Source organism: Balaenoptera physalus (assembly GCF_965194825.1).
Source record: "Balaenoptera physalus genome assembly, chromosome: 10".
Taxonomy (NCBI): domain Eukaryota; kingdom Metazoa; phylum Chordata; class Mammalia; order Artiodactyla; family Balaenopteridae; genus Balaenoptera; species Balaenoptera physalus.
Genome location: NC_138889.1, coordinates 102,808,196 through 102,834,835, shown reverse-complemented (window position 1 = coordinate 102,834,835; position 26,640 = coordinate 102,808,196). Strand labels below are relative to the sequence as shown.

The following is a 26,640-nucleotide window of genomic DNA, read 5'->3' as shown; positions in this document are numbered from 1 at the left end:
TGTTGGTGCGTTTAGTGTTGTCCCAGAGGTCTCTGAGACTGTCCTCTGTTCTTTTCATTCTTTTTTCTTTATCCTGCTCTGCAGTAGTTAGTTTCACCATTTTATCTTCCAGGTCACTTATCCGTTCTTCTGCCTCAGTTATTCTGCTATTGATCCCATCTAGAGTATTTTTAATTTCATTTATTGTGGTTTTCATCATTGCTTGGTTCCTCTTTAGTTCTTCTACGTCCTTGTTAAATGTTTCTTGCATTTTGTCTATTCTATTTCCACGATTTTGGATCATCCTTACTATCAGTATTCTGAATTCTTTTTCTGGTAGACTACCTATTTCCTCTTCATCTGTTAGGTCTGGTGTGTTTTGACCCTGCTCCTTCATCTGCTGTGTGTTTTTCTGTCATCTCATTTTGCTTATCTTACTGTGTTTGGGGTCTCCTTTTCACAGGCTGCAGGTTCATAGTTCCCGTTGTTTTTGGTATCTGTCCCCAGTGGCTAAGGTTGGTTCAGTGGGTTGTGTAGGCTTCCTGGTGGGGGGAACTAGTGCCTGTGTTCTGGTGGATGAGACTGGATCTTGTCTTTCTGGTGGGCACGTCCACATCTGGTGGTGTATTTTGGGGTGTCTGTGGCCTTATTATGATTTTAGGCAGCCTCTCTGCTAATGGATGGGGCTGTGTTCCTGTCTTGCTAGTTGTTTGGCATAGGGTGTCCAGCACTGTAGCTTGCTGGTTGTTGAGTGAAGCTGGGTCTTGATGTTGAGATGGAGATCTCTGAGAGATTTTCGCCATTTGGTATTACGTGGAGCTGGGAGGTCTCTTGTGGACCAGTGTCCTGAAGTTGGCTCTTCCACCTCAGAGGCACAGCCCTGATGCCTGGCTGGAGCACCAGGAGCCTTTCATCCACACGGCCAAGTACGTGGGGAGTTTCTTCCCTTTTGGGAGGTCTGACGTTTTCTGCCAGCGTTCAGTGGGTGTTCTGTAGGAGCAGTTCCACGTGTAGATGTATTTCTAATGTATCTGTGGGAAGGAAGGTGATCTCCGTGTCTTACTCTTCTGCCATCTTCTTCTCCTCATTTGTAGATTTTTTGATGATGGCCATTCTGACCAATGTGAGGTGATACTTCATTGTGTCTTTTTTTTAAAAATTTATTTATTTATTTAATTTATTTTTGGCTGTGTTGGGTCTTCGTTTCTGTGCGAGGGCTTTCTCTAGTTGCGGCAAGCGGGGACCACTCTTCATCGTGGTGTGCGGGCCTCTCACCATCGCGGCCTCTCTTGTTGCGGAGCACAGGCTCCAGACGCGCAGGCTCAGTAGTTGTGGCTCATGGGCCTAGTCGCTCCGCGCCATGTGGGATCTTCCCAGACCAGGGCTCAAACCCGTGTCCCCTGCATTGGCAGGCAGATTCTCAACCACTGCGCCAACAGGGAAGCCCTAGAATAAGTTTTAATACAAAAAAAACCTTCTAATTTGAATGTTTCTTGAGAAACCTAATACTTGACATGCGAGTCAGCAGATTTTAATCAGCCTAAGGCTTTTAGTTCTAAATGACATCTACTTCAAGAATTGCACATGGGTATTTTACTTTTCAGGGGCTGAAGATGAAACACTATCGAAATCATGAAATTATACGTGCGCTAAGCTGAAGTTGCCGGCAATTGTGTCCTCAGGATGCCCTCATCTGCCTTTGCCTTAGAAACGTGAGCCTGCTGGGTTCCCCATCTTCACTTCTCTGCTCTTCACCCAAACACAGGCACAGTCTACACTGCTCCCTGAGACACTGGGTTGGAAGTCTAATGATATAAGAGTCAGCATAGGGAATAGGGTCAGATCTTTGTAGGAAAAGTAATTTTCACTGGAGAAGCTGGCAGTTGCAGATGCAGTGGGAGTTATTAAAAAGTTACTAAGCAAAAGGAATCTATATTGGAATTTTCCAATCTAACTTTCTGTTATTGCCTTCTCATTTAATTCCAGTGTGGTCTTAGACCATACTTTGGGGGCTTCCCTGGTGGTCCCCCCGTGCTCCGTGCAGTCCCTCTGCGCTCCCAATGCAGGGGGCCTGGGTTCGATCCTTGGTCGGGGAAATAGATCCCGCATGCAGGCCGCAACTAAGAAGCCCGCATGCAGCAATGAAGATCCTGCCTGCCGCAACTAAGACCTGGCGCGGCCAGAATAAAAATAAAGACATAAATAAATAAATTAAAAAACCCCCATACTTCGTGTGATTTATGAATAAAATGTTTTATTTTATTATCTTATTTTTTAAAGTAGTTTTAAAAAATATTTATTTAATTTTAATTTTTTTGGCTGCGTCAGGTCTTAGTGGCGGCACACGGGATCTTCGTTGTGGCATGTGGGATCTTTCGTTGTGGTGCGTAGGCTTCTCTCTAGTTGAGGCACATGAGCTCAGTAGTTGTGGCACGCAGGCTTAGTTCCCCTGTGGCAGGTAGGGCCTTAGTTCCCCGACCAGGGATTGAACCTGCGTCCCCTGCACTGGAAGGCGGATTCTTTACCACTGGACCACCAGGGAAGTCCCAATAAAATGTTTTATAGTCCAGAATGTGGTCTGTCCTGGTAAATGTTCCATGTGAACTTAAGAAGAATGTGTATTATGCTAATGTTGGATGAAATATTTTATAAATATTAGTTAGATCCAGTTGATTAGTGGTGCTATTCAATTCAGCTGTATCCTTATTGATTTTCTGCCTGTTGGATCTGTCTGTTACTGATAGAGGGATGTTGATGTCTCCAGCTATGTAGTGGATTTGTTTTTTTCCTTGAATTTCTATCAGTTTTTGCCTCATGTATTTTGACACTCTGTTGCCAAGTACATACACATTAAGGGTTGTTATGTATTCTCTGAGAATTGACCCCTTTATCATTATCATTATAAAGACTCTCTCCTTATCTCTGATAAGTTTCCTTGTTGCAAAGTCTGCTTTATCTCAAATTAGTATGTCTACCCCAGCTTTCTTTTGGTATATCTTTCTCCTTTGCATTACTTTTAATCTATCTCTGTCTTTGTACTTAAAGCGGGTTTCTGACAGAATATGTATAGTTGGGTCCTTTAAAAAAAAATCCACTCTACAGTCTGTCTTTTATTTTTATTTTGGATATTATTTTATTTTAATGAGATATGATTGACACTTTATATTAGTTTCAGGTGTACAAAATAATGGTCTTGATACTTGTATGTATTGTGAAATGATGACCACAGTAAGTCTAGTTAACACCCATCACCATACATAGTTGCAATTTTTTTGTGTGTGTGATGAGAAACTTTTTGTCTTTTTTTTTTTTTTGGCTGTGTTGGGTCTTCGTTTCTGTGCGTGGGCTTTCTCTAGTTGCGGTGAGCGGGGGCCACTCTTCACAGCGGTGCGCGGGCCTCTCACTATCGCGGCCTCTCTTGTTGCGGAGCACTGGCTCCAGACGCGCAGGCTCAGTAATTGTGGCTCACGGACCCAGTTGCTCCGCGGCATGTGGGATCTTCCCAGACCAGGGCTCGAACCCGTGTCCCCTGCATTGGCAGGCAGCTTCTCAACCACTGCACCACCAGGGAAGCCCAACTTTTTGTCTTCTAATTGTCATAGTTAGACTATTTACATGATAAGGTGGTTTAAAAAACCTTTTTATTGCAAACTATAGCTCACTTTCAGTAAAGTAAGGCATAATTACAGAACATACCACTGTGTAACTTTCACCCAGATCAAGAAATGAAACACTGAAGGAAGCCCTGGAGTGTTACATCCTGACCACCCCCACCCCCCGCCACTAGAGCTCATCACAATCCCCACTTTTGTGATAATCGCTTGCTTGTTTTTTTAAAAAAATTATTTTAACAACTTATGCACCCATAAACAATGTAGTTAATTTTGTCTGTTTTTGAACTTTATATGCATTAGATCATATTATAGGTATTATTTTATGTCCGGCGTCTTTTACTTAAGGTCAATCCCTGTTGTCGCACGTAGCTATAATTTGTTCACACTTATCACTGCATGATATTACATTGAATAATATAGCCCACTTATTCATCCACATCTTTTGAACATAATATATATATAAATATATATATATATATTTATAGTTTATAATACTGTTCTAGGCACAGAGTGAGTGCTCATTAAATGTGGCATATTAATAATGGTAACTTTGGGGCATGGATGGATTATATCTCATGGAACTCCATGTTGACATATGTTAAATACAGAAAAATTGAGTCTACCCTGAGAGATACACAAGTTCATAGGAAGGTGGTTTTTGAGGTGATGTTGGGGATTTAGTCTTGAGGTTGAAAAGTCAGTTCAAGGGGCTCTTTTTAATCATTATTTTATTTTGTCCTTAAAAATTCAAAGAGTAGCCTTGAGAAAGAACATTAAAGTTTAAGGGTAAGATTTCTTAGCACCATAAATTGTTTTCTTTTAGACAAGTTGACACCAGAAGAAAAGGAGTAGATATACGCTTCCCTGAATGTTACTTTAGAAACAAATCAGAATGATTTATCATCATGAGGGATTTTTGGCCTAATTTGAACCCCTGGAAGATGTGAAAGATGTAGAGACTCCTTGAACCTAGGGGAGGGGATTCTTTCCTTGAGACAGAGGGGAAAGCCCTTGCCCTCAACGTAAAACAGAGAATTCAGTTTGCCCACAGAACCACACAGAGATGGAAACCTAACACAAATTACACAAATTACATATATGTATAGAATTTAATTCTCACATCTATTTTGAAAAATAGATGTGATAATTAATATTAATCAACTTTAAATGAGTAGTATTGCCTAGGTAGACTTAGAGAATAAGGATTTGAGAGCATAAGTGACATCCACAAATTGTCAGAGTCGGCAACTTTTGGATCTGAAATTCGAACCTTGATCATCTGAGAAATATTCACCTTGCAGGTTATTGTGCTGATTACATCCAAAGAGCAACTGTGAAGTGTCTGGCACAATGCTCCAGGAAGAGTAGACAGTCAGGAAACGTTAATTCTTTAATGTACATTGTGGGCGAGTGGTGGAAGGCACCTTGGGAATCAATCCTCCTTCAATTAGATAATAATACCTAAACCAATAAAACAGATAAGATTTTATTGGTGTGCAAGACCCAGAATGTTTTACACATATTACCTTATTTAATTAGTTTTTGCCAGCTTCAAGTGTCTTAAAATATGTGGCTAAGTTTGAGCTTGACCATTTGGGTTGCTAGTTTTGGTTTGACAGGTGTCTTGGCCGTGAGAGTGAAATGGCATAAATTGATACCAGTGTCTGTAATCGGAGCTGAGTCAGACTGTGAGGTTCGCGAGTTCGTCTGTGAGTGCGCCCTCTTCTGGTCTGGAACTTGTCTTCTTTCAGCGCTGCCTCTCCTTTTAACTTCTCAGGTGCTTAGAGACCTGCTCAGTTTTCTCTTTCAGATCCTTACCGTACAAATGACTATGAATCTTAAACAGTAACTTCCTTTTAAAAAAATGCTTCTTTTAAATTTACTAAATTAAAAATAAGAACGGTTTTGAAAGACAATCACAAATCACTCAATGTGTGACAAGTGTATTTGTAAATAATGGGAGATGAAAAGTGATTGGTATAATGAAAAAGGGTTCATCATGAAGGACTAGCTTCTTTTAAAAGGGAAAGGTTGGCATTTTAAAAGGGGACAAACAAACTAATAGATGAGTTTCAGAATTCTAGGTATCAAGATGATAATAAGGGAAAGTTTGGGTGCTAAGGACCTCCCTGGTACCTAGAATATATCTCACTTCTTAATTCTTTGGATAGAGGTGGTCTAGAGCAAGCAACCTCCTCAGAAACTTTTTCTTTTTAAATTTTTATTCCTAGGAGTAAAGTTTCAAACATAGGTCAGGATGCCCATCAGAGGATGTCATCAGAGGAGCGGGAGATGAAAGGGAAGAATCTGGGTTGAGTTTATAGAAAGGCAGAAAAACTAGAGTCATGCATGGAGAGGAAATATGAAAGAAGTTCCTGCATCTGGCTGAGACTTACAGTTCCAGGGGGCTCATAAATAAGCCTGGATAGTACATACACACACAGAGAAAATGCCAACTGACTATGGGCACCCGTTCCCTCTGTCCCTCCTGCCAGTCTGTTCCCTAACTACTTTATATTTGGATTTATTCTGCTTTGGAGACAGTCTAATCAGGCACATGTAGCTCCTTCCAGGCCTCAAGCTGCTCTCTAATGAGACGAGAACTTGAAACTTATTCATCCATACTCCTGGTGCTGGAAGTGTGTGTTTGTGGGCAAATACTTGAAGTTGAGAAGATAAAAGGAGATTGGAGAGAGATTGTAACCTCTAAGATCTCTTTACTAGGTCCTGTTAATATCCACAGCTCTGGACAGTAGAGAAGGAATTTTCAAAGCCCATGGTTAGGGGTGCATTTGGGGAGCTGGTTCTCTACATCCTTGCAAATGATTCACTACATTTACCACTTGAGTGTCTCTACAAAGGAAGGATTTGCAAAATCCAAAATCCACAGCTTCATAAATTATCACTCTCTGGGGTGTAAAGGACACATTCTCATTTAAATTTTCTAAAAACAGAGATAATTAATCGTCATCCCAGTGGTCAGACCCTGAGATACCCTAGGGTTGATTCAACTTGGGATTTTCTTTTGTGGTCCATGAAGAAAACACAGAGGAGGGTCTGGAAGACACAGCAAAGGATAAATATTGATAAATAAATACTTGATTATCTTAAATCTTGCCCTCTTCACCTCCAAATAACCTGTCAGCATAGAGAAGCTCAAAATTATTGAGTTTCCATCGTTTGCCAAGCATTGTGCTGGGCATTTTGCATATGTTAACATGTTAATCCTGCAAACAACCCATTTACAGATGATTTGCTGGACACGAACGCTCATAAATTAGAGGGACACTTTGCGCCATAGTGCTCACATCATGAGCCCATACCCTCTTCACAGCACACATGTGACCTTTCCCTCAGGTGAGGGAGCACAAAATACACAGATTTTTCCTATAATAGTCTAGTTTTATTTTATTAAAATGTGCACTTATGTAACACTATTTAGAGCAGGAGTGGAGAATATCTTTTCTAAGGAGAAATCACATGCATATAAAAAGCAGTAGAGGGGGGATTGGATAGAGGTGGTCAAAAGGTACAAACTTCCAGTTATAAGATAAATAAGTACTGGGGATGTAATGTACAGCATGATGACTATAATTAACACTGCTGTATGGTACACTTGAAAGATGCTAAGAGAGTATATCCTAAAAGTTTTATCACACAAAATCCCGCATTTTCTCTTTCTTTTCTTGTATCTCTGTGAGATGATGGATGTTAACTAAACTTATTGTGGTCATCATTTCACAATATATATATGTCAAGTCAATATATGCTGTACATCTTAAACTTATACAGTGTAGTATGTCAATTGCATCTCAATAAAACTGAAAGAAACAAAATAGACACAGAGGATGACAAGCTCATAAAAAGTAGTTTACAAAAAAAAAAAAGTAGTTTACCAGTTAGATGTACCATTAACATTTTTATATATAAATATAAAATTCAATTAAAAAAATTTATTTTCTAATATTTAAATAAAAATGTTAATACAAATTTAATGATATTAATTAAATATTTAACTTTAATTTAATTTACATTTAAATTTAACATAAATATAAACATTTTAATTCACTTGCTTCGTGAACAGAACATAGATTTGAACTTTTATTAAATAGCTAAAACGAATAATGAAAAGGTAGAGAGAAGTTGATTCTTGATTCATGTTTGACCCATGAAGGGAAAGAAAGGCATTTAGGTTAGAAAACAAGGTATGAATTTCAGGGGTCATGGGATAGCATGCTGCCCAGATCCCATGGTACTGGGGGAGATGTAGTGAGGAGTGAAGGATGGAGAGGTATAGCAAAAAGTAAAATGGACTTTGCAGTGCCTGGTAAGGACTTTAACTTGGACGCAAAGGGGAGCTCATGAATGTTCTTGAGAGCTGGCCTCAGAAACTCGAATCAATAAAGTGACAAGTGTTAAAAGAACTAAGAATGCAGGATAGTCTCCCCACCCCGCTCCACTGCACCCCCCACCCCAGCCCCCGCCCAAGATGCCTAGGTCCTAATTCCAGGAAATCGCGAATAGATTACCTCTCAGGCAAAAGGGACTTTTCAAATGTGATTGTCAGTCTTTTTTTTTTTTTTTTAAAGTATTTTAATTTTATTGGAGTATAGTTGACTTACAAGGGTTATCAACCTTGAAATGGGGAGATTGTTCTGGATTATCTGGGTGGGCTCAGTCTAATCACAAGAGTCTTTAAAAGCAGAGAATGTTTCAGATGAGAGTAGGTGTGACATTGCTGGCTTTGAAGAGGGAGGAAGGGGACCATAAACCAAGGAATGTGGGTGGCCTCTAAAGAAGCTGGAAAAGCCAAGGAAATGGATTCTATCCCAGAGTCTCCAGAAAGGAAGGCGGCCCTGCTGATACCTTGATTTCAGCCCAGTGAGACCCCTGTCAAACTTCTAACCTACAGAACTGTGAGATAATAAATTTATGTTGTTTTAAGCCACTAAGTTTGTGGTAATTAGTTACAGCAGTGATAGTAAATTCACACACTCAGCTTCTTCAGATAGAACAATGTAGAGGCCACATTCTATTCTGCTTCCATGTAAGGCTCTCTCATGAGATCAGATGGAGGGTCTAGGGTATACGAACTGAGACGGGTTGGCAAGTAAGGCAGATGAGGAAGAGCAAAGATGTGTGTGTGTGTGTGTGTGTGTGTGTGTGTTTTAACTTAAAGGAGGAGAAGAAGGTAAAATGAGTTGATATTGAATAATTTGTAGATTTCCTTTAAGGTAAACTCATTCCAAAATTTTCATAAATTGAATCACTTCCTTTAGGAAGAAAGACTAATTATACTTAATCAGAAGTATTCATTTGGATTGATATATACCAGAATTCTAGCAGGTCAATTCAAAACTTCAAAGGAATAATCTATCCCTATGTCTCTAAATCTGCTCTGCTTGGTCAGTGTGGTCCCTCCATTCCATATTACATTTGAAATAATCGCAAAGACTTCCTCACATTACACTCAGCCAGCTGAGGAAACATAAAACTAGAAGGGTCCTGGGCATAGCATCCATCCATCGAGATGATTCCCAGAATTTCCAATACAATGCCATATAGGTCCTTCCTAATATTCAAAAGGGTAACTGATAAAGGAATTTCAGGAAAAATTACCTATTGGGTAATACCTTTGGGTATTATCCGTATGAGTCATTTTAAATTTGCCTGACCTTGAATGGGAATGGATTTAGGAGACTGAAAAACCCAGGAGACCTGAACAGAGGTCTTTCCTCTGCCATGAGTCATTTATGCTCCTCCAGATAAGAAGGAAATAGTTAATCCACTTATATGAACAATGACGTAAAGTCAAATCCATATCCAACATACAACAGAGGGGAGAGGACAGAGCCACAAAGCAATGAGAGAGGGGTTCATCAGCAGAAATTTTTGCCCCTGACAACTCCACTGTAAGTGTCTTCTATGAAGGAGTAATGATAGCCTGGGATATACCTCCCAGAGATAAAGGCAAATAATACTGAATGTGGGGCTTCAAGGGATAATCCATTTGGGAACAGAAACAATTTATAGGAGCAATAGGCTCAAATAGGGCTTCCCTGGTGGCACAGTGGTTGAGAATCTACCTGCCAATATAGGGGACACGGGTTCGAGCCCTGGTCTGGGAAGATCCCACATGCCGCAGAGCAACTGGGCCCGTGCGCCACAACTACTGAGCCTGCGCATCTGGAGCCTATGCTCCGCAACAAGAAAGGCCGCGATAATGAGAGGCCCGCGCACCGCGATGAGGAGTGGCCCCCACTTGCCGCAACTAGAGAAAGCCCTCGCACAGAAACGAAGACCCAACACAGCCATAAATAAATAAATAAATAAATATTTTAAAAAAATAGGCTCAAATAGAAAAGAGGAACTCAGAGTGTGGTGATCAAAAGGGGGATGGAGCTGTGAAATGAAGTCCTGTGGTGGTAAAGGAATGATAGGGTTGAAATCAAGGAGATAGAAAAGTAGGCAGTTCAGGTGACTGAGACTGAGAAGAGAAAAGTATTGATGTGATACCACTGGACTCAAATTTTCCAAGTCCCTCCTTAGGTGACATAGAAATGGCAGCAATGGGTAATGTCCTTCAGTATCTGCTTAAATAATTTTCCAGTAGCCACAATGGGAGTCCAACAGGGGTAGCTCAGAGAGAGTGTTTAATGGGGTGGGCATCTTGTTTTGCAGTTTATCTCAACTACACATAGTGTATCTTTTTAGATTCCTCCATATGCTAATAATAAGAGCTATACTTTTGTAAAAATTCAGGGCTGTTTGTTGTTGAACGTGGAAGGCAACATTTGGGTAGAGCATGGGCTCTGGAGTCAGGAAGACCTGGGTCTGAATGGGAGTTCTGCCCCTTATTTGCTGTATGACCCTGGGCATGTCAGTTTTTTTGTTTTTTGTTTGCTGGGACTTCGTTTCCTCATTTGTAACATAGGGATAGTGCCATGTGCATCGTAGCACTGCAATGTGTATTTAATTAAATAACTTCTATGCCCGGTACATAGTAAGTACTCAATAAAAGGTGTTTGTAATACCAATTGTGAGAATAAGTTACCCTGGGGAATTTTTTTGTTTGTTTGTTTGTTTTACTGAAGTAATCTCTTTCTCCTTTTGACTATCCATGTTGGGATCAGTAGACAGATGACCATAAGGAACAGTGAGAGAATCTGGCAGGAGCCTCCATTTTCAAAATGCACACAAAACATATCACTTACCTAAGACAGAGGTGGAGGTAGGTGTCATGGATCATTTAAGTCTCTAGCAGTTCGGAGAAATATGTTTTCAATCATGAACTAGGAAAACACTTTCTTCTTCTCCAACACCTTCCACAGGGCGTCTTTGATCTCTTTGCTCCTCAAACTGTAAATGACAAGGTTTAGCATGGGGATCACCAGCGAACAGAACACAGATACCACCTTGTCTCTGCCAAGTAAGTAGCTGGAGCTGGGTCGCAGGTACATGAAAAGGGCCATCCCAAACAACAGAGTCACTGCCATCAGATGCGAGGCACATGTGTTGAAGGCTTTCCTTCGACCTTCCGCTGACCAGATCTTCAAGGCAGCAGCCACTATGTAACTGTAGGAGATGAGGAGGATGAGGAATGATGTGCCCCCGCCAGGAAATTCACCACTTGACTGAAGAAAGTGTTAGAGCAAGAAAGTGCGAGGACTCAAAAACAGAAATATAGATCAATGGAACAGGATAGAAAACCCAGAGATAAACCCACGCACATATGGTCACCTTATCTTTGATAAAGGAGGCAAGAATATATAGTGGAGAAAAGACAGCCTCTTTAATAAGTGGTGCTGGGAAAACTGGACAGCTACATGTAAGAGAATGAAATTAGAACACTCCCTAACACGATACACAAAAATAAACTCAAAATGGATTAAAGACCTAAATGTAAGGCCAGAGAGTATAAAACTCTTAGAGGAAAACATAGGCAGAACACCCTATGACATAAATCACAGCAGGATCCTTTTTGACCCACCTCCTAGAGAAATGGAAATAAAAACAAAAATAAAAAAATCGGACCTAATGAAAATTAAAAGCTTTTGCACAGCAAAGGAAACCATAAACAAGATGAAAAGACCACCCTCAGAATGGGAGAAAATATTTGCAAACGAAGCAACTGACAAAGGATTAATCTCCAAAATTTGCAAGCAGCTCAATATCAAAAAAACAAACAACCCAATCCAAAAATGGGCAGAAGACCTAAATAGACATTTCTCCATAGAAGACATACAGATTGCCAACAGACACATGAAAGGATGCTCAACATCACTAATCATTAGAGAAATGCAAATCAAAACTACAATGAGGTATCATCTCACACTGGTCAGAATGGTCATCATCAAAAAATCTACAAACAATAAATGCTGGAGAGGGTGTGGAGAAAAGGGAACACTCTTGCACTGTTGGTGGGAATGTAAATTGATACAGCCACTATTGAGAACAGTATGGAGGTTCCTTAAAAAACTAAAAATAGAACTACCATGTGACCCAGCAATCCCACTACTGGGCATATACCCTGAGAAAACCATAATTCAAAAAGAGTCATGTACCAAAATGTTCACTGCAGCTCTATTTACAATAGCCAGGACATGGAAGCAACGTAAGTGTCCATCAACAGATGAATGGGTAAAGAAGATGTGGCACATATATACAATAGAATATTACTCAGCCATAAAAAGAAATGAAACTGAGTTATTTGTAGTGATGTGGATGGACCTAGAGACTGTCATACAGAGTGAAGTAAGTCAGAAAGAGAAAAACAAATACCGTATGCTAACACATATATATGGAATCTAAGAAAGAAAAGAAGAAAAAGAAAAAAAAATGGTCAGAAGAACTTAGGGGCAAGACAGGAATAAAGATGTAGACCTACTAGATAATGGACTTGAGGATACGGGGAGGGGGAAGGGTAAGCTGAGACAAAGTGAGAGAGTGGCATGGACATATATACATTACCAAATGTAAAATAGATAGCTAGTGGGAAGCAGCCACATAGCACAGGGAGATCAGCTCGGTGCTTTGTGACCGCCTAGAGGGGTGGGATAGGGAGGGTGGGAGGGAGGGAGACACAAGAGGGAAGAGATATGGGAACATATGTATATGTATAACTGATTCACTTTGTTATAAAGCAGAAACTAACACACCATTGTAAAGCAATTATACTCCAATAAAGATGTTAGAAAAAAATAAATAAATAAAGATGGTTTCACTCACATGAGAAAAAAAAAAAAAAAAAGTGCCCGGACTGGTGGGACGTCACAGAAGAAATGGTTGACGATGTTGGGTCCGCAGAAGTGGAGCCTAAACATGGAGCTGGCTTGGACCAGGGAGCTCAGGAAGCCACCGACATAGGCCCCAACCACCATGCGTGTACAGAGGCCCTGGGACATGACAGCAGTGTACAGCATGGGGGCTGGAAATGGTGGCGTATCGGTTGTACGCCATAGAAGTCAGGAGGAAGCACTCAGTTAGACATATGCCGACAAAAAAAAAGAACTGAGCAGCACAGCCCAAGAATGATATGGTCTTCTGCTCCTGGAAGAAGTCAATGAGCATTTTGGGAGCCACTGCGGAAGAGTAGCGAATGTCAATGAAGGATGGGTTGCTGAGGAAGAAGTACATTGGTGTGTGTAGGTGGGTGTCACCTCTGATCAGAAAGATGAGGGCCAGTTTCCAGGCCAGGGTCACAAGATAGATGCCCAGGAAGGTTACAAAGAGGGGGGCCTGGAGTTCTGGATGGTCTGCAAATCCCAGGAGGATGAACATGGTCACTGACAAGCCGTTCTGGGCCTTAGTTGTGGACATGTTTCCCATGGACCACAAGGACGAAACGCAGACCTGGGATAGTAATGATAAGCCACAGTGCAGGTGACGTCTGCAAATTATTAAATGCACGAGAGGAAGGGCAGAGTATAACAGGAGGTTACAACTTATGCAAAGATTCTCTCTCTTTCTCTCAGAAGGCAAATATCTTAAATATTTGTTTTTAACATAATATAATATGGTTTATATGAACTTAAACTTTGGATTCAGACTCCCTGTGATTAAGTCCTGCCTCTACCTTTTAGTAGCTGTGTCACTTTGGATGAGATAGCTAACATCTCTAGGCTTCAATATCCTTATCTTTAAAAAGGGTGACTTTACCTACTTCACATATTTGTTTTAAGAATAAAATAAAGCAAAGTGTATAAAGTGACTGACACATAGTAAGTCCGCTGTGAAAACAGTTTTGTGTTTCCCAGGTGAATCACACCATGCCCTGAAATAACTATTTATCTGACATTATTCCAGTTTCAGTATTGGAATGGAGAAACCAACAGATGGACAGGATTCAGCTATTTACTTGTGAAACAATCAGACATTTTGAATGTTTTAAATCCAAAGGATTGGACCAGATGTGCATAGAAATGTTCTTAATTGTCAAATACTAGATCTGAATATACTAACATGGTTCCAGTCTCAAATTTGTGTTCACTCTGAGCTCTCTAACCTATTCGTTAAGAATGTGGACTCTAGGGCTTCCCTGGTGGCACAGTGGTTAAGAGTCCGCCTGCCAATGCAGGGGACATGGGTTCGAGCCCTGGTCCGGGAAATCCCACACGCTGCAGAGCAACTGGGCCCGTGCACCACAACTACTGAGCCTGCGCTCTAGAGCCCGCGAGCCACAACTGCTGAGGCCCGTGCGCCTGGAGCCCGTGCTCCGCAATGGGAGAGGCCATTGCAATGAAAGGCCCGCACAGTGCAGCGAGGAATGGTCCCTGCTCGCCGCAACTAGAGAAAGCCCGCGCACAGCAATGAAGACCCAATGCAGCCAAGAAAAAAAAAAAAAAAAAAGAATGTGGGCTCTGGATTTGGACTGCCTGGATTCAGTTTCCAGCTTTACCACTTAATAGATGTGTGATCTTGGACAGGTCACTTGAACTCTCTATGACACGCTGTAAAATTAGAGATCATAATAGCACTTACCTTGTTATTAGGAACTATCATATCTATCTATCTATCGTCATCTTTCTACTCTCCTTTAGGACATTCCTGGCCCATAGTAAGCATTCTACAAGTGTTTGTTGTTGCTATTGTTTAAAACCTAAATTGCAAACTATCCTCGACCAAATTCTTAGAATTTTCAATGTAGGAAGCGTCTTTTGAGATCGGGGACTTGATTCCATTCAATCCACATCTGTAAGAATTCCCATCACCACCTCACACATCCACACTAAATCTCAGTTCGCATCAATCAGAAGAGAGCTCTGCCATTGGTCTCTGAAGCTGAGGTCCCTGCAGGAGACTCTAGGAAAAGTGTGGTCAGAGGACTTGGTGTCTCATGGTGAATGACCCTTAAACGTTTGGAATATATCTTGATCCTTCTTCACGTCTTAACCTAAACAATTTGGAAATCAACCAAATTACCATAACTCTTTTAAGCCATATGTTCAGCCTATTCTACCTAACTCTTAAAATATAGTAAATCCCACAAATTTCATTTATTTTTCAAAAAGAAAATGTTATCTTATGCATTTTAAAGCAATATGTGAGAACTGTAAAATAATTTGATCAGCAAACAACTGTGAAATACTAAACCTAAAAATCATGTGCAATTCCTCATAGACACACAAAAAACCTCCAAACTGGAAATTATGGCATTCTATCCCCTGAAATAACAGCTCTTAATATTTTGGCCTGTTCTGTGCAAGGATATGTATATACGTGTGGGTGTTTGTATCATAGTACACAGACCCTCTATAACTTACATATATTATAGAAAACATTCTAAGTCAGTAACTTCACAATTTGGGAAGTACCACTTTCTCTATTTGCTCTGAATTTTTCTGGCTCAATTTAGGAGTGTGACCTTATTTTAATATCCCCAGTTTTTCATAAATCAATCCATATCTACCCATTGCTAGTCAAGGTCTCATTGACCTTCTTCACTTTCTTCTTGGTACTTGCACAGAGAGATGCCCTTAGATTGGGGTCCACCTTCTTCCCTCTCAATAGTTCCTACTACAGACTTTTCAGTGATAAAACTCTCAGATTTGGATAGTGAGACAGTGTGAACCTCATTTTAGCCATCACCATGCCATCATTTGTGCAGTTTAGGAGATCTCTCCCAATGCCAATCTTACCAGTGTGGTTTTAAGATTTACCCTATGCTCAGAGGTTATGCATCTGTTTGTGAAAAGTATGTAGAGTTCTGAGAATCAAGAGAGGATTCTTTCCTCTTGAAGAAAAGAAAGGGACCCACAGCAAAGTTTAGCATGATCTGCCGCAGGTGTAGAGTCACATGGAGAAACTGAGAGCTAAACAAAAACAGCTCTGCTGGAGCCCTCACCCAATTCTGAGTAGGGTCCACCATTTAGCAAGTTAGGGACCTGAGGTCCGTGATGTGGTTCAGGTTGTTTGGGGCAGCTATTCAGGTTAGCAGAAAAGGGATAAGGTAGTGGTTATGATTCTGGGTAGGCTTCAGGACAAGCCGGGTTCTAATCCTGACTCTGCCACTTGCCAGTGGTGGGATATTGAACAACTCATTCCTCTGTTCTGAGTCTCAATTTCTCTGTTTGCAAAACAGGGATAATAGTGACTACGGAGTTGTTTGAGGATCAGTTAACAGAGTTGTTAGAGGATCGCGTGAGACAATGTGTGAAATGTTTGTGGGTCCTGAGATAGAATGTTTGCTTAATAAATTGGCACTGTGATTGCTATCAGCAGTGAATATTCCTTAAATAATTATTTATGAAACTGAGCCTTTTTTGGAAACAATTCCTCCTCATGTGATAGGTTAAAGTATGCTTTTCTTACAGAAATAAGGAGTTCACTGATGGACCATATAGGATTATAAGACGTGTACAGGAGTGAGGTTGCAGAATTTGATGATCTGGAGGTTGATGTGTCAACTGAAAGTCTGTTTTGAATGTTGCCATTAGGAGGGAAAACTTTCATATTTAAGAATGAAATTTCCCATCCCCAGAAACAGAAAGTGAAGCTGGGCATATTGAATACAAGAGGAGAAGCTTATCCAGGGTTTTATTCTCACATATGGATGCCCTGAATGTTATTCTAGACCCTTAAATGGAAGTTATCTTAAGGGTTTATGAAGCACTTTACATCGCTGAACTCTGCTCACAAAGAGGTGCTTCTTCCCTTGAGAGAGAAAGGAAATCTCCTTCATTCTTGCAGCAAACTCTGGGAGGTTCAGTTTGGTCTGAATCTGGACTCCCTGTGATCCTGTGGTGTAGATATAATCAACACCAAGCCTATTTTACAGAGCTGAAGAGAGTTTGAGGGGCTCAGTGACTTTGTTGGATTTATAGATGCTGGAGCTGCATCTTTGTGAATAACACTAGCCTTCAAAGCCATAGTGAAGAGATAACAATGCAGTAAAATGAACGATCTAGCACGTGGAAGACAGGCAGAAACTGATGGGATCTGGTAGCACTGATTTATAACTCAACTCATCTTTTATGAAAGATCTTCAAGAAAGTGTTAAATTTTATAATGAAATATGCCTAATCTGAGTTTAACAGATGCGGTTGGGAATGCAAGAAAAAAAATGCAATAATGACAAGGAGAACCTCAGCCAAACTGGTTTTCTGTGATCTTCCCATCCTTCCTGACTTCATGATGCCTCCTCCCCTCACTGGGCAAGAGCCCGGTGCCCTCAAGGTCTTACTCTTCTAGGTCTGTCTATCATCTGGATGTACAAATGATTGATGGGACTGAATGAGTCCCTCTCCATGTAAGGTGAGAATTCAAAGGTGCCAAGACATTAAGATTCAGACGGCAAAATTCAAGTCATCAGTCAGAAGAGAGAAGGAGTGTTTCGGAGGTTAGAGGTCTCTGCATTGTTTGGAAAATCTGCTATGTAAAGTCTGCCCCCATCACAGCCTTTCCAAATTGCTTTTCAGACAACTTGTTAATAATTGGGGCCATGTTCAGGGGCATAGAAATTCCTTCAGAAATTTTATGTCTGCTTAATTCTATTCCTAGTTGCAAGGATTTAACATGGTTCCAGATGCCCATCAAAGGAGCACCAAGGTAGAACCAAGATTGGGGCTGAATTTGGGCAAAACAGGTAGAATTGAGAGGTTCATGGGGAAAAAACTGAAGGCCAAATAACTCTTCCGTCATCTACATAGGCTCCTAGATCTAGGGTGCTCTATAAGGTAAGATGAATGTGGACATGAACATGAAAAGTGAAAGATGAATGGCTGCCCTTACCCTCCCTCTTGTTGCGTCTGTCATTTAGCTTCTACTTGTCTTGCGTTCTGCTTTGGAAGGAGTCTAATCATGCTTCAGTACCTGCTTCCAGTGCCCAAAGTGCTAACAAGTTTGAAGAGCAAGCTTGAGGTTGGTTTGTTCACCAAAGATAAAAATATCCACTTGTTGCATAGAATGTGTGTTCGTGGGCAGAGAAGTAGAGGGAAAAGATGTATCGGGAGAAGAAGGAGAGGATGTAATCTTTAAGAATCTCTTCTGGTATCAACTGATGTCTGCATCTGAGGTCATTTTGGAAGTTTTAAAAGCTGGGGTTGGGGGTGGATTTGAGAAAGGGCTTTTTCTCTCTCCTTGGAGATGTTTTATTACATTTGCCCTGGAGGGTTTTTTCTTTTTGAAAGAGAAAGGAATGTATCACCCAAACTTCACAGATTTGTAGTTAATTGGTCTCTGGGGTGGCATGGAGACCACATATTCACATAAATGCTCTGAAGACAATGCTTATTAAGCTCTATCCCAGTGGCCAGGTCCTCCGATCCCCCAAGGCTAATCAAGATCTCTTCTGGTACTTCCTGAACAAACTCGGGATAGCAGCGGAACACAAAGGATAAGATAAACACTTACTCTGTAGAAGAAAACACGATTGTATATATATATATATATATATATATATATTTTTTTTTTTTAGAAAGTTACTTCTTGTTTATATCTATATAATATATACCCCCAGAAATAATTGTATTGTATATACACATTGCATATAATTATGCAATGTGTATATACACATGTATTCACATTTACTTTCTTCCACTCCTTCATAGAACCTCTTTGGCCTGAAATATGTTAGATGAAGGGGAACTCAATCTTACCAAGCTCCTACTATATGCTAAGCTATGCGCTAACTGTACTGGGTGCTTTATGTGTGTTAACTTATTAAATACTCCAAAATCCCCCTTGAAGAGGAGGAAACTGAAATTTGGAGAAGCTAAATAAGTTGCTCAAAATCTTACAGTTAGTTAGGGATTGGTTCAATATTTGAACCCATGACTATGTGACACCAAATCCTGCATATGAATATATGGTATATGCTGTTGTTTTCTTTATTATATTTGTTGTGATGATTGTGATCAGTGGTCTTTTTTAAAAATAAATTTATTTACTTATTATTTATTTTTGGCTGCATTGGGTCTTCGTTGCTACGCGTGGGCTTTCTCTAGTTGCAGCGAGCGGGGTCTACTCTTTGTTGCAGAGCATGGGCTCCAAGCACGCGGGCTTCAGTAGTTGTGGCATGTGGGCTCAGTAGGTGTGGCTCACGGGCCCTAGAGCACAGGCTCAGTAGTTGTGTCGCATGGGCTTAGTTGCTCTGTGGCATGTGGGATCTTCCCAGGCCAGGGCTCGAACACATGTCCCTTGCATTGGCAGGCGGATTCTTAACCACTGTGCAAACCAGGGAAGTCCCATGACCAGTGGTCTTTGATGTTACTACCATGACTCACTGAAGACCAAGATGATGGTTGTCATTTTTTAGTAATAAAATATTTTTATTTTTTAAAATTAATTAATTTTTAAATTTTATTTTTTGTATCTTTTAAAAATATTTTCTTTTTATTTTTTTATTTAAAAATATTTTTTTAACATCTTTATTGGAGTATAATTGCTTTACAGTGTTGTTAGTTTCTGCTGTATAACAGAGTGAATCAGCTATATGTATACATATATCTCCATATCTCCTCCCTCTTGTGTCTCCCTCCCATTCTCCCTCCCACACCTCTAGGTGGTCACAAAGTACGGAGCTGATCTCCCTGTGCTATGCAGCTGCTTCCTACTAGCTATCTATTTAACATTTGGTAGTGTATATATGTCAATGCTACTCTCACTTCGTCCTAGCTTACACTTTCCCCCCTCCCCCCGCACCATGTCCTCAAGTCCATTCTCTACGTCTGTATCTTTATTCATGTCCTGCCCCTAGGTTCATCAGAACCATTTCTTTTTAGATTCCATATATATGTGTTAGCATACAGTATTTGTTTTTCTCTTTCTGACTTACTTTATATGACAGACTCTAGGTCCATCCACCTCACTACAAATAACTCAATTTTTAAAAAGTTGTTAATTTAATTAAAAATTTTAATTAAGGGCTTCCCTGGTGGCGCAGTGGTTGGGAGTCTGCCTGCAAATGCAGGGGACACGGATTCGAGCCCTGGTCTGGGAAGATCCCACATGCTGCGGAGCAACTAAGCCCGTGAGCCACAACTACTGAGCCTGTGTGTCTGGAGCCTGTGCTCCGCAACGGGAGAGGCCGCGACAGTGAGAAGTCCGTGCACCGCGATGAAGCGTGGCCCCCACTCGCCGCAACTGGAGAAAGCCCTCGCACAGAAACGAAGACCCAACACAGCCAAAAAAATAAATTAATTAATTAAAAAAATTTAATTAAAATTTTAATTAAATTAGTTTTAATTAAATTAAATTTAACTTAAATTAAATTTTAATTAATTTTAATACATTTTTTAATTTTTTAAAATTAAAAATATTTTTATATCTTTTAAAATATTGTTAAATTAAGGCATGTACATAGCTTTTTTAGACATAATGCTATTGAACACTTATACACTACAGAATAGTGTAAACATAAATTTTATGTGCACTGGGAAACCAAAAAATTCTTGAGACTCCCTTTACTGTGATTTCCACTTTATTGCAGTGGTCTGGAATCAAACCCACAATATCTCCGAGGTATTCCTGTATTCCCCCAGGATTTTCCCCAAATAAATCGACAATATCTTTCAAGCTTGGGAGGAATAATTTCTCTTCTAAAAGGTTATAGTTTGCACTTATTCTCCTGGAGTATGCTGATTTTGAATCTAATAATGGGCTGGTAGCAATAAAGCCTGGTTTGGTGGGTGTTGACATAAATGGGCATCCTCTTGCAAGGCAATTGCTTCACATGAGGTTAAGAAATGTCACTGAGCAAGGAATGGCTAGTCTCTTCAGACAGGTTAAGAGGGATAGTCTCATGGCTAGGGAAGCTCAGGGTAATTTGGGAGTTCAAGATTATCAGCTTCATTTGAGCCTACTAATAAGTACCTGGTCCGAATCTCAGGGTCTTGTTCTTTTTCAAACATGTCATTACATTAACTTAAGAGGCTCTGCAACCAGCACAGTTAAACTTGGTCCTGCTTTTAAGTCTTATCAACCCTGAATCTACAATAAATAAAACATTTAGTTTAGTTGGAGATGGTGTGGGGAAAGTGGAACCCACCTACACTGTTGGTGGGAATGTAAATTGGCGCAACCACTATGGAAAACAGTATGGAAGTTCCTTAAAAAACTAAAAATAGAGTTACCATATGATCCAGCAATCCCACTCTTGGGCATATATCTGGAAAAGACAAAAACTCTAACTTGAAAAGATACACGCACCCCAATGTTCATAGTGGCATTAGTTATAATAACCAAGACATGGAAGCAACCTAAGAGCCCATCAACAGATGATTGGTTTAAGAAGATGTCACACACACAAACACACACACACACACACACACATGCTGGAATATTAATCAACCATAAAAAAGAATGAAATATTGCCATTTGCAGCAACATGGATGGACCTAGAGAATATCAAACTAAGTGAAGTCAGTCAGAAAGAGAAAGGCAAATATATGATATCACTTATATGCGGAATCTAAAAAATAATACACGTGAATAATACAAATGAATCTATATACAAAGCAGAAACAGGCTCACAGGTATAGAATACAAACTTATGTTTACCAAAGGGGAAAGGGATGAGGGAGGGGCAAATTAGGAGTATGGGATAAACAGATACAAACTACTGTACATAAAATAGATAAGCAACAAGGATTTACTGTATAGTACAGGGAACTATATTCAATATCTTGTAATAATCTATAATGGTAAAGAATATGAATATATAAATATATAACTGAAAAAAAGAATTAAAATAGCCTGTATTGCTAGCTTTATATATATAGCTGGCTATATATATATATATATATATATATATATATATATATATATATATATACATAAAATAGAGGCATTCCAGTTGTCTGGGAAGTGAGCTGAGGGTTTAAAACCCCAAGCGTATCATTTTTTTGCTGTAAGCTCTCTAGTGGAGTCAAAAACAAACAGGCCATCTAATAGTCATAGTAGTCGTCATTACTAACATAATGATCAAGTGCAGCAGTTGCTTGGTTTTCCAAAGTTTGCCTTCAGTGAAAACTTCATCTGAAGCAATTTCATTATTATATAAGCAACATATGAGCAAAGTCCTTATCTTGTCTTCTGTTATGTGTGTTTCTAGCTTCATCAACTGGAATACTAAAGAATGCACCGCATAGATCAATTACAGTAAAGAATTTACTCCAGTGGGAATGGATGGTAGTAACGTATGAAGGTAGGAAAAATAGGATGTTGAGAGATAACAACTTTGTTTATTGCTTGAAGGTTGTTTATTGCTTGAAGGTCCTGGACAAACCTCCACCCTTGGCCCTTAGGTTTTCTCACTGGTAAAATGAGGTTGTTACAGGGGCTAGAGCAAGAGATAATGAGGCCTTGAACCTTGTAATCTTCTATTATGGGCTTTATGCCTTGAAGGGCTTCTCGACTTATAGGGTATTGATTAATTCTGAGAAGACGTTTTGAAGGATCTATTTGAACCTTGATTGGGAGATGCACTGTGAATTTTGCCAACATCAGTTGGAGATTTTGCCCATAAGGAGAATGGTAGTTAATTCGATAAGGACAAATGATCAGTGTTTCCAGAATCAGCTCTAGTACTGTCACAGATGGAACAAATAAAAGATGTCAAAGTTTCATTTAATTTACCTGGTTGGTTAGTTTGATGACTACTGTCAAATTCTAGGATTATTTCCCCCTTTTGGGAGAAAGAAATTCGAGCGTGATACTTCTCTAAGAACTCTCAGCCTAATAAATGGGTGGGGTGGAGGAACTAAGGAAAAGAAGGTGTGTATCTCTCAAAGGGCTTAAACAATAGGGGATAGGTTCAGAGACAGGAACCTCTTGAGGTTCATTAGAGATCTCCACTATTTGAACTGTTTTAGGACTCCAAGGCAGGGGCTGTTTTATAATAGCAGGGTTGAGCACCAAGAATGTGGCTCTGGGTCAGTTAGGACTGGAAGAGATTCATCTCCAATCTGGAGAAATGTTTCTTCAAACAGATTAAGAGGGAGGATTGGGAAGAGCCCCTGTAGTTCCTTGGAGCCTCATCATTGAGAATTGGGAGGATGCTGGAAAGATTTGTTAGAGAGCTGAAAGTACTTAGATTTATAACAATATTTTTTCCAATGTCCTGGCTCTTTGCAATAACAGAAACTAGGAGGGTTTGGCTTCATTTACTAGAGTTGAAGGTTAAAAATTATGGTGGTCTTTCTCTTAGGTGACTCATCTAGTGTATGAGAGAGCTGGTTTGCCAGATTAACTAAATCTGGGGTGGACATAGTTTCTCATTCCATCCTGGTCCTTTTTACTAGAAGAGAAAGGTCCCAGTTCAACCCATAAATAAACATAGAGTTAGGGACTTCCCTGGTGGCGCAGTGGTTAAGAATCCACCTGCCAATGCAGGGGACACGGGTTCAAGCCCTGGTCCGGGAAGATCTCACATGCTGCAGAGCAACTAAGCCCGTGCGCTACAACCACTGACCCTGCGCTCTAGAGCCCGCGAGCCACAACTACTGAGCTCGCGTGCTGCAACTACTGAAGCCCGCGCGCCTAGAGCCTGTGCTCTGCAACAAGAGAAGCCACCGCAATGAGAAGCCCACGCACCACAATGAAGAGTAGCCCCCGCCCACCGCAACTAGAGAAAGCCCGCGCACAGCAACAAAGACCCAATGCAGCCAAAAATAAATAAATTAATTTAAAAACCCCCCAAAAACATAGAGTTAAAGCTACCCAAGTGGAATTAACATCTGAAGGAAGACCAGAATTTTCTTTAAAAATAATCTGAAGTTGATTGTAATAGTTATGAACAGGCTCAGCAGATTTTTGTGTGTAAACCTGAATTTCACTCCAACCAACAGGTTGCTACTTAAAATTTTTGCTGCAATTTTCACTATATCAATGGTTAAGGAATTTTCATTTTATTTGCTAATCAACACATAATTTCCTAATGACTCATTTTGAGTTGAAGTCTTATCTAGTAATTCCAAAGAGTCTAATATACTCTAATGCTTTCCAGAAGTATAATGTTCACATTATTCATAAGTAATTAGTGTTCCTAATAATATTAATCTCATAATAATAAAAAATTGACAGTGACAGCAAAGGTAATTGTTTATAAAAAAATCACTATGCCAAGATTTTCTGAAAATGAAAGTCTTTTTAAAACTATGTCCAGGGGCTTCCCTGGTAGCGCAGTGGTTGAGAATCTGCCTGCCAATGCAGGGGACACGGGTTCGAGCCCTGGTCTGGGAAGATCCCACATGCCGCGGAGCAACTGGGCCCGTGAGCCACAATTACTGAGCCTGTGCGTCTGGAGCCTGTGCTCCGCAACAAGAGAGGCCGCGATAGTGAGAGGCCCACGCACCGCGATGAAGAGTGGCCCCCACTTGCCGCAGCTAGAGAAAGCCCTCGCACAGTAAACGAAGACCCAACACAGCCATAAATAAATAAATAAATAATTCCCATTAAAAAACAAACAAGCAAACAAAAACTAAGACCCAGCACAGCCAGAAATAAATAAATAAATAAATAAATTTATTAAAAAAAAAAAAAAACTATGTCCAAATTAGTTGGCATTTTAATTAAAACATATAGTTAGCTTGTGTTTAATGAAAACATATAGTTAGCTGGGAACAATAATAATATACATTACCATGCATTTCTAATAAACTGGTATCAGAATATTATAGTTGGAGGTATTTCTTCAGAGACAAATTGGAATTTAAAAATCAAAATGATAATCTGTCCTATTTGAATAGTTCTTATATAATGGTTTTCGTATGGGTTGTATATCATAGGATCCTCCCACAAATATACAATGTTGACATATTTAGGTGCATCTCACAGATGAATGAAGGGCTTATGTGAGATCAATTGAGGGTCACAAGACCACAGAGATGAAAATAGGCAGGATTCAATCCTGTGCCATGTGATAACATTACCACTTTTTTTTTTTTGAAACTATGATGCCTACTCTTTGAGACTGTTCTTTCATTATGTCTTGATGCCTCTTTTTAAGAATTAAACAGTATGATTTGTGTAAAATGGTACTGTGAATGTGAATTTGTAACTTAACTGTTCTCAATTACATTATCCTTCTCAGAATATATTTGTTTATTAATGTTATTCAACACTTACAATATGCTCAGTAAATTCCCCCTCTCCCTGGTCTGGTTTCTTTCCCAGAATTAAACTGCATGAAAGTATCAAGCTTAGGTACTTGAGGAGCTCATGGTAGAGTGCTTAGAGCATGATGAGCATATAATGTTTTTGAGGAAGGTCAATTACTACTGCAATGCTGAGTTCTCATGTGGATTTTAGTCCCCCAGTCACCTCTTAAAACTCACCCTACAATTTAGGCATACTTCTACCCGGTGGTAGCAACATTTCATAGTGGGGCTAAACTAGCAGGCATCTCTGAAGATAATGGTTTGTTAATAGTTATCTCAATTGTAACCATGCTGTTTGGGTTCTTAAGGTCTTCTACATTAGCTCTTTTGTTTCAGAGTTAAAAACAGGTCCACAGAGGCCAAGAGCCTAATCCCCCACAGTAGGATGAGAACTGGAACTTAGTTTCTATGACTTCTAGCTTAGTACTTTCCTCTTGCATATATATTTTAAAGACCTCCTAGAGCTCTACCCACCACCAGACCCTCCCATCAAGCCTCTTAGATAGCCTCAACCACCAGAGGGCAGACAGCAGAAGCAAGAAAAACTACAATCCTGCAGCCTGTGGAACAAAAACCACATTCACAGAAAGATAGACAAGATGAAAAGGCAGAGGGCTATATACCAGATGAAGGAACAAGATAAAACCCCAGAAAAACAACTAAATGAAGTGGAGATAGGCAACCTTCCAGAAAAAGAATTCAGAATAATGATAGTGAAGATGATCCAGGACCTCGGAATAAGAATGGAGGCAAAGATCGAGAAGATGCAAGAAATGTTTAACAAAGACCTAGAAGAATTAAAGAACAAACACCTAGAAGAATTAAAGAACAAACAAACAGAGATGAACAATACAATAACTGAAATGAAAACTACACTAGAAGGAATCAATAGCAGAATAACTGAGGCAGAAGAACGGATAAGTGACCTGGAAGACAGAATGGTGGAATTCACTGCTGCAGAACAGAATAAAGAAAAAAGAATGAAAAGAAATGAAGATAGCCTAAGAGACCTCTGGGACAACTTTAAACACAACAACATTCACATTATAGGGGTCCCAGAAGGAGAAGAGAGAGAGAAAGGACCAGAGAAAATATTTGAAGAGATTATAGTCGAAAACTTCCCTAACATGGGAAAGGAAATAACCACCCAAGTCCAGGAAGCACAGCGAGTCCCACACAGGATAAACCCAAGGAGAAACACGCTGAGACACATAGTAATCAAATTGGCAAAAATTAAAGACAAAGAAAAATTATTGAAAACAGCAAGGGAAAAATGACAAATAATATACAAGGGAACTCCCATAAGGTTAACAGCTGATTTCTCAGCAGAAACTCTACAAGCCAGAAGGGAGTGGCCGAATATATCAAGTGATGAAAGAGAAGAACCTACAACCAAGATTACTCTACCCGGCAAGGATCTCATTTAGATTTGATGGGGAAATCAAAAGCTT

The 26,640-nt window shown here is 39.9% G+C and overlaps 2 protein-coding genes across 2 annotated transcripts in view; both read right to left on the bottom strand.

The window, feature by feature from the left end:
- LOC309667563 (olfactory receptor 4D10) overlaps positions 1-26,640 on the bottom strand; it is an 81,415-nt gene that overhangs the window by 17,513 nt on the left and 37,262 nt on the right. The window lies entirely within an intron of this gene.
- Positions 8,103-16,450, bottom strand: OR5A1 (olfactory receptor family 5 subfamily A member 1). The gene is given in 4 exon segments (XM_082476178.1): positions 8,103-11,208; positions 11,211-11,262; positions 12,854-13,018; positions 13,020-16,450. Coding segments are annotated over 4 exon segments (942 nt in total). The 5' UTR covers positions 13,422-16,450; the 3' UTR covers positions 8,103-10,885.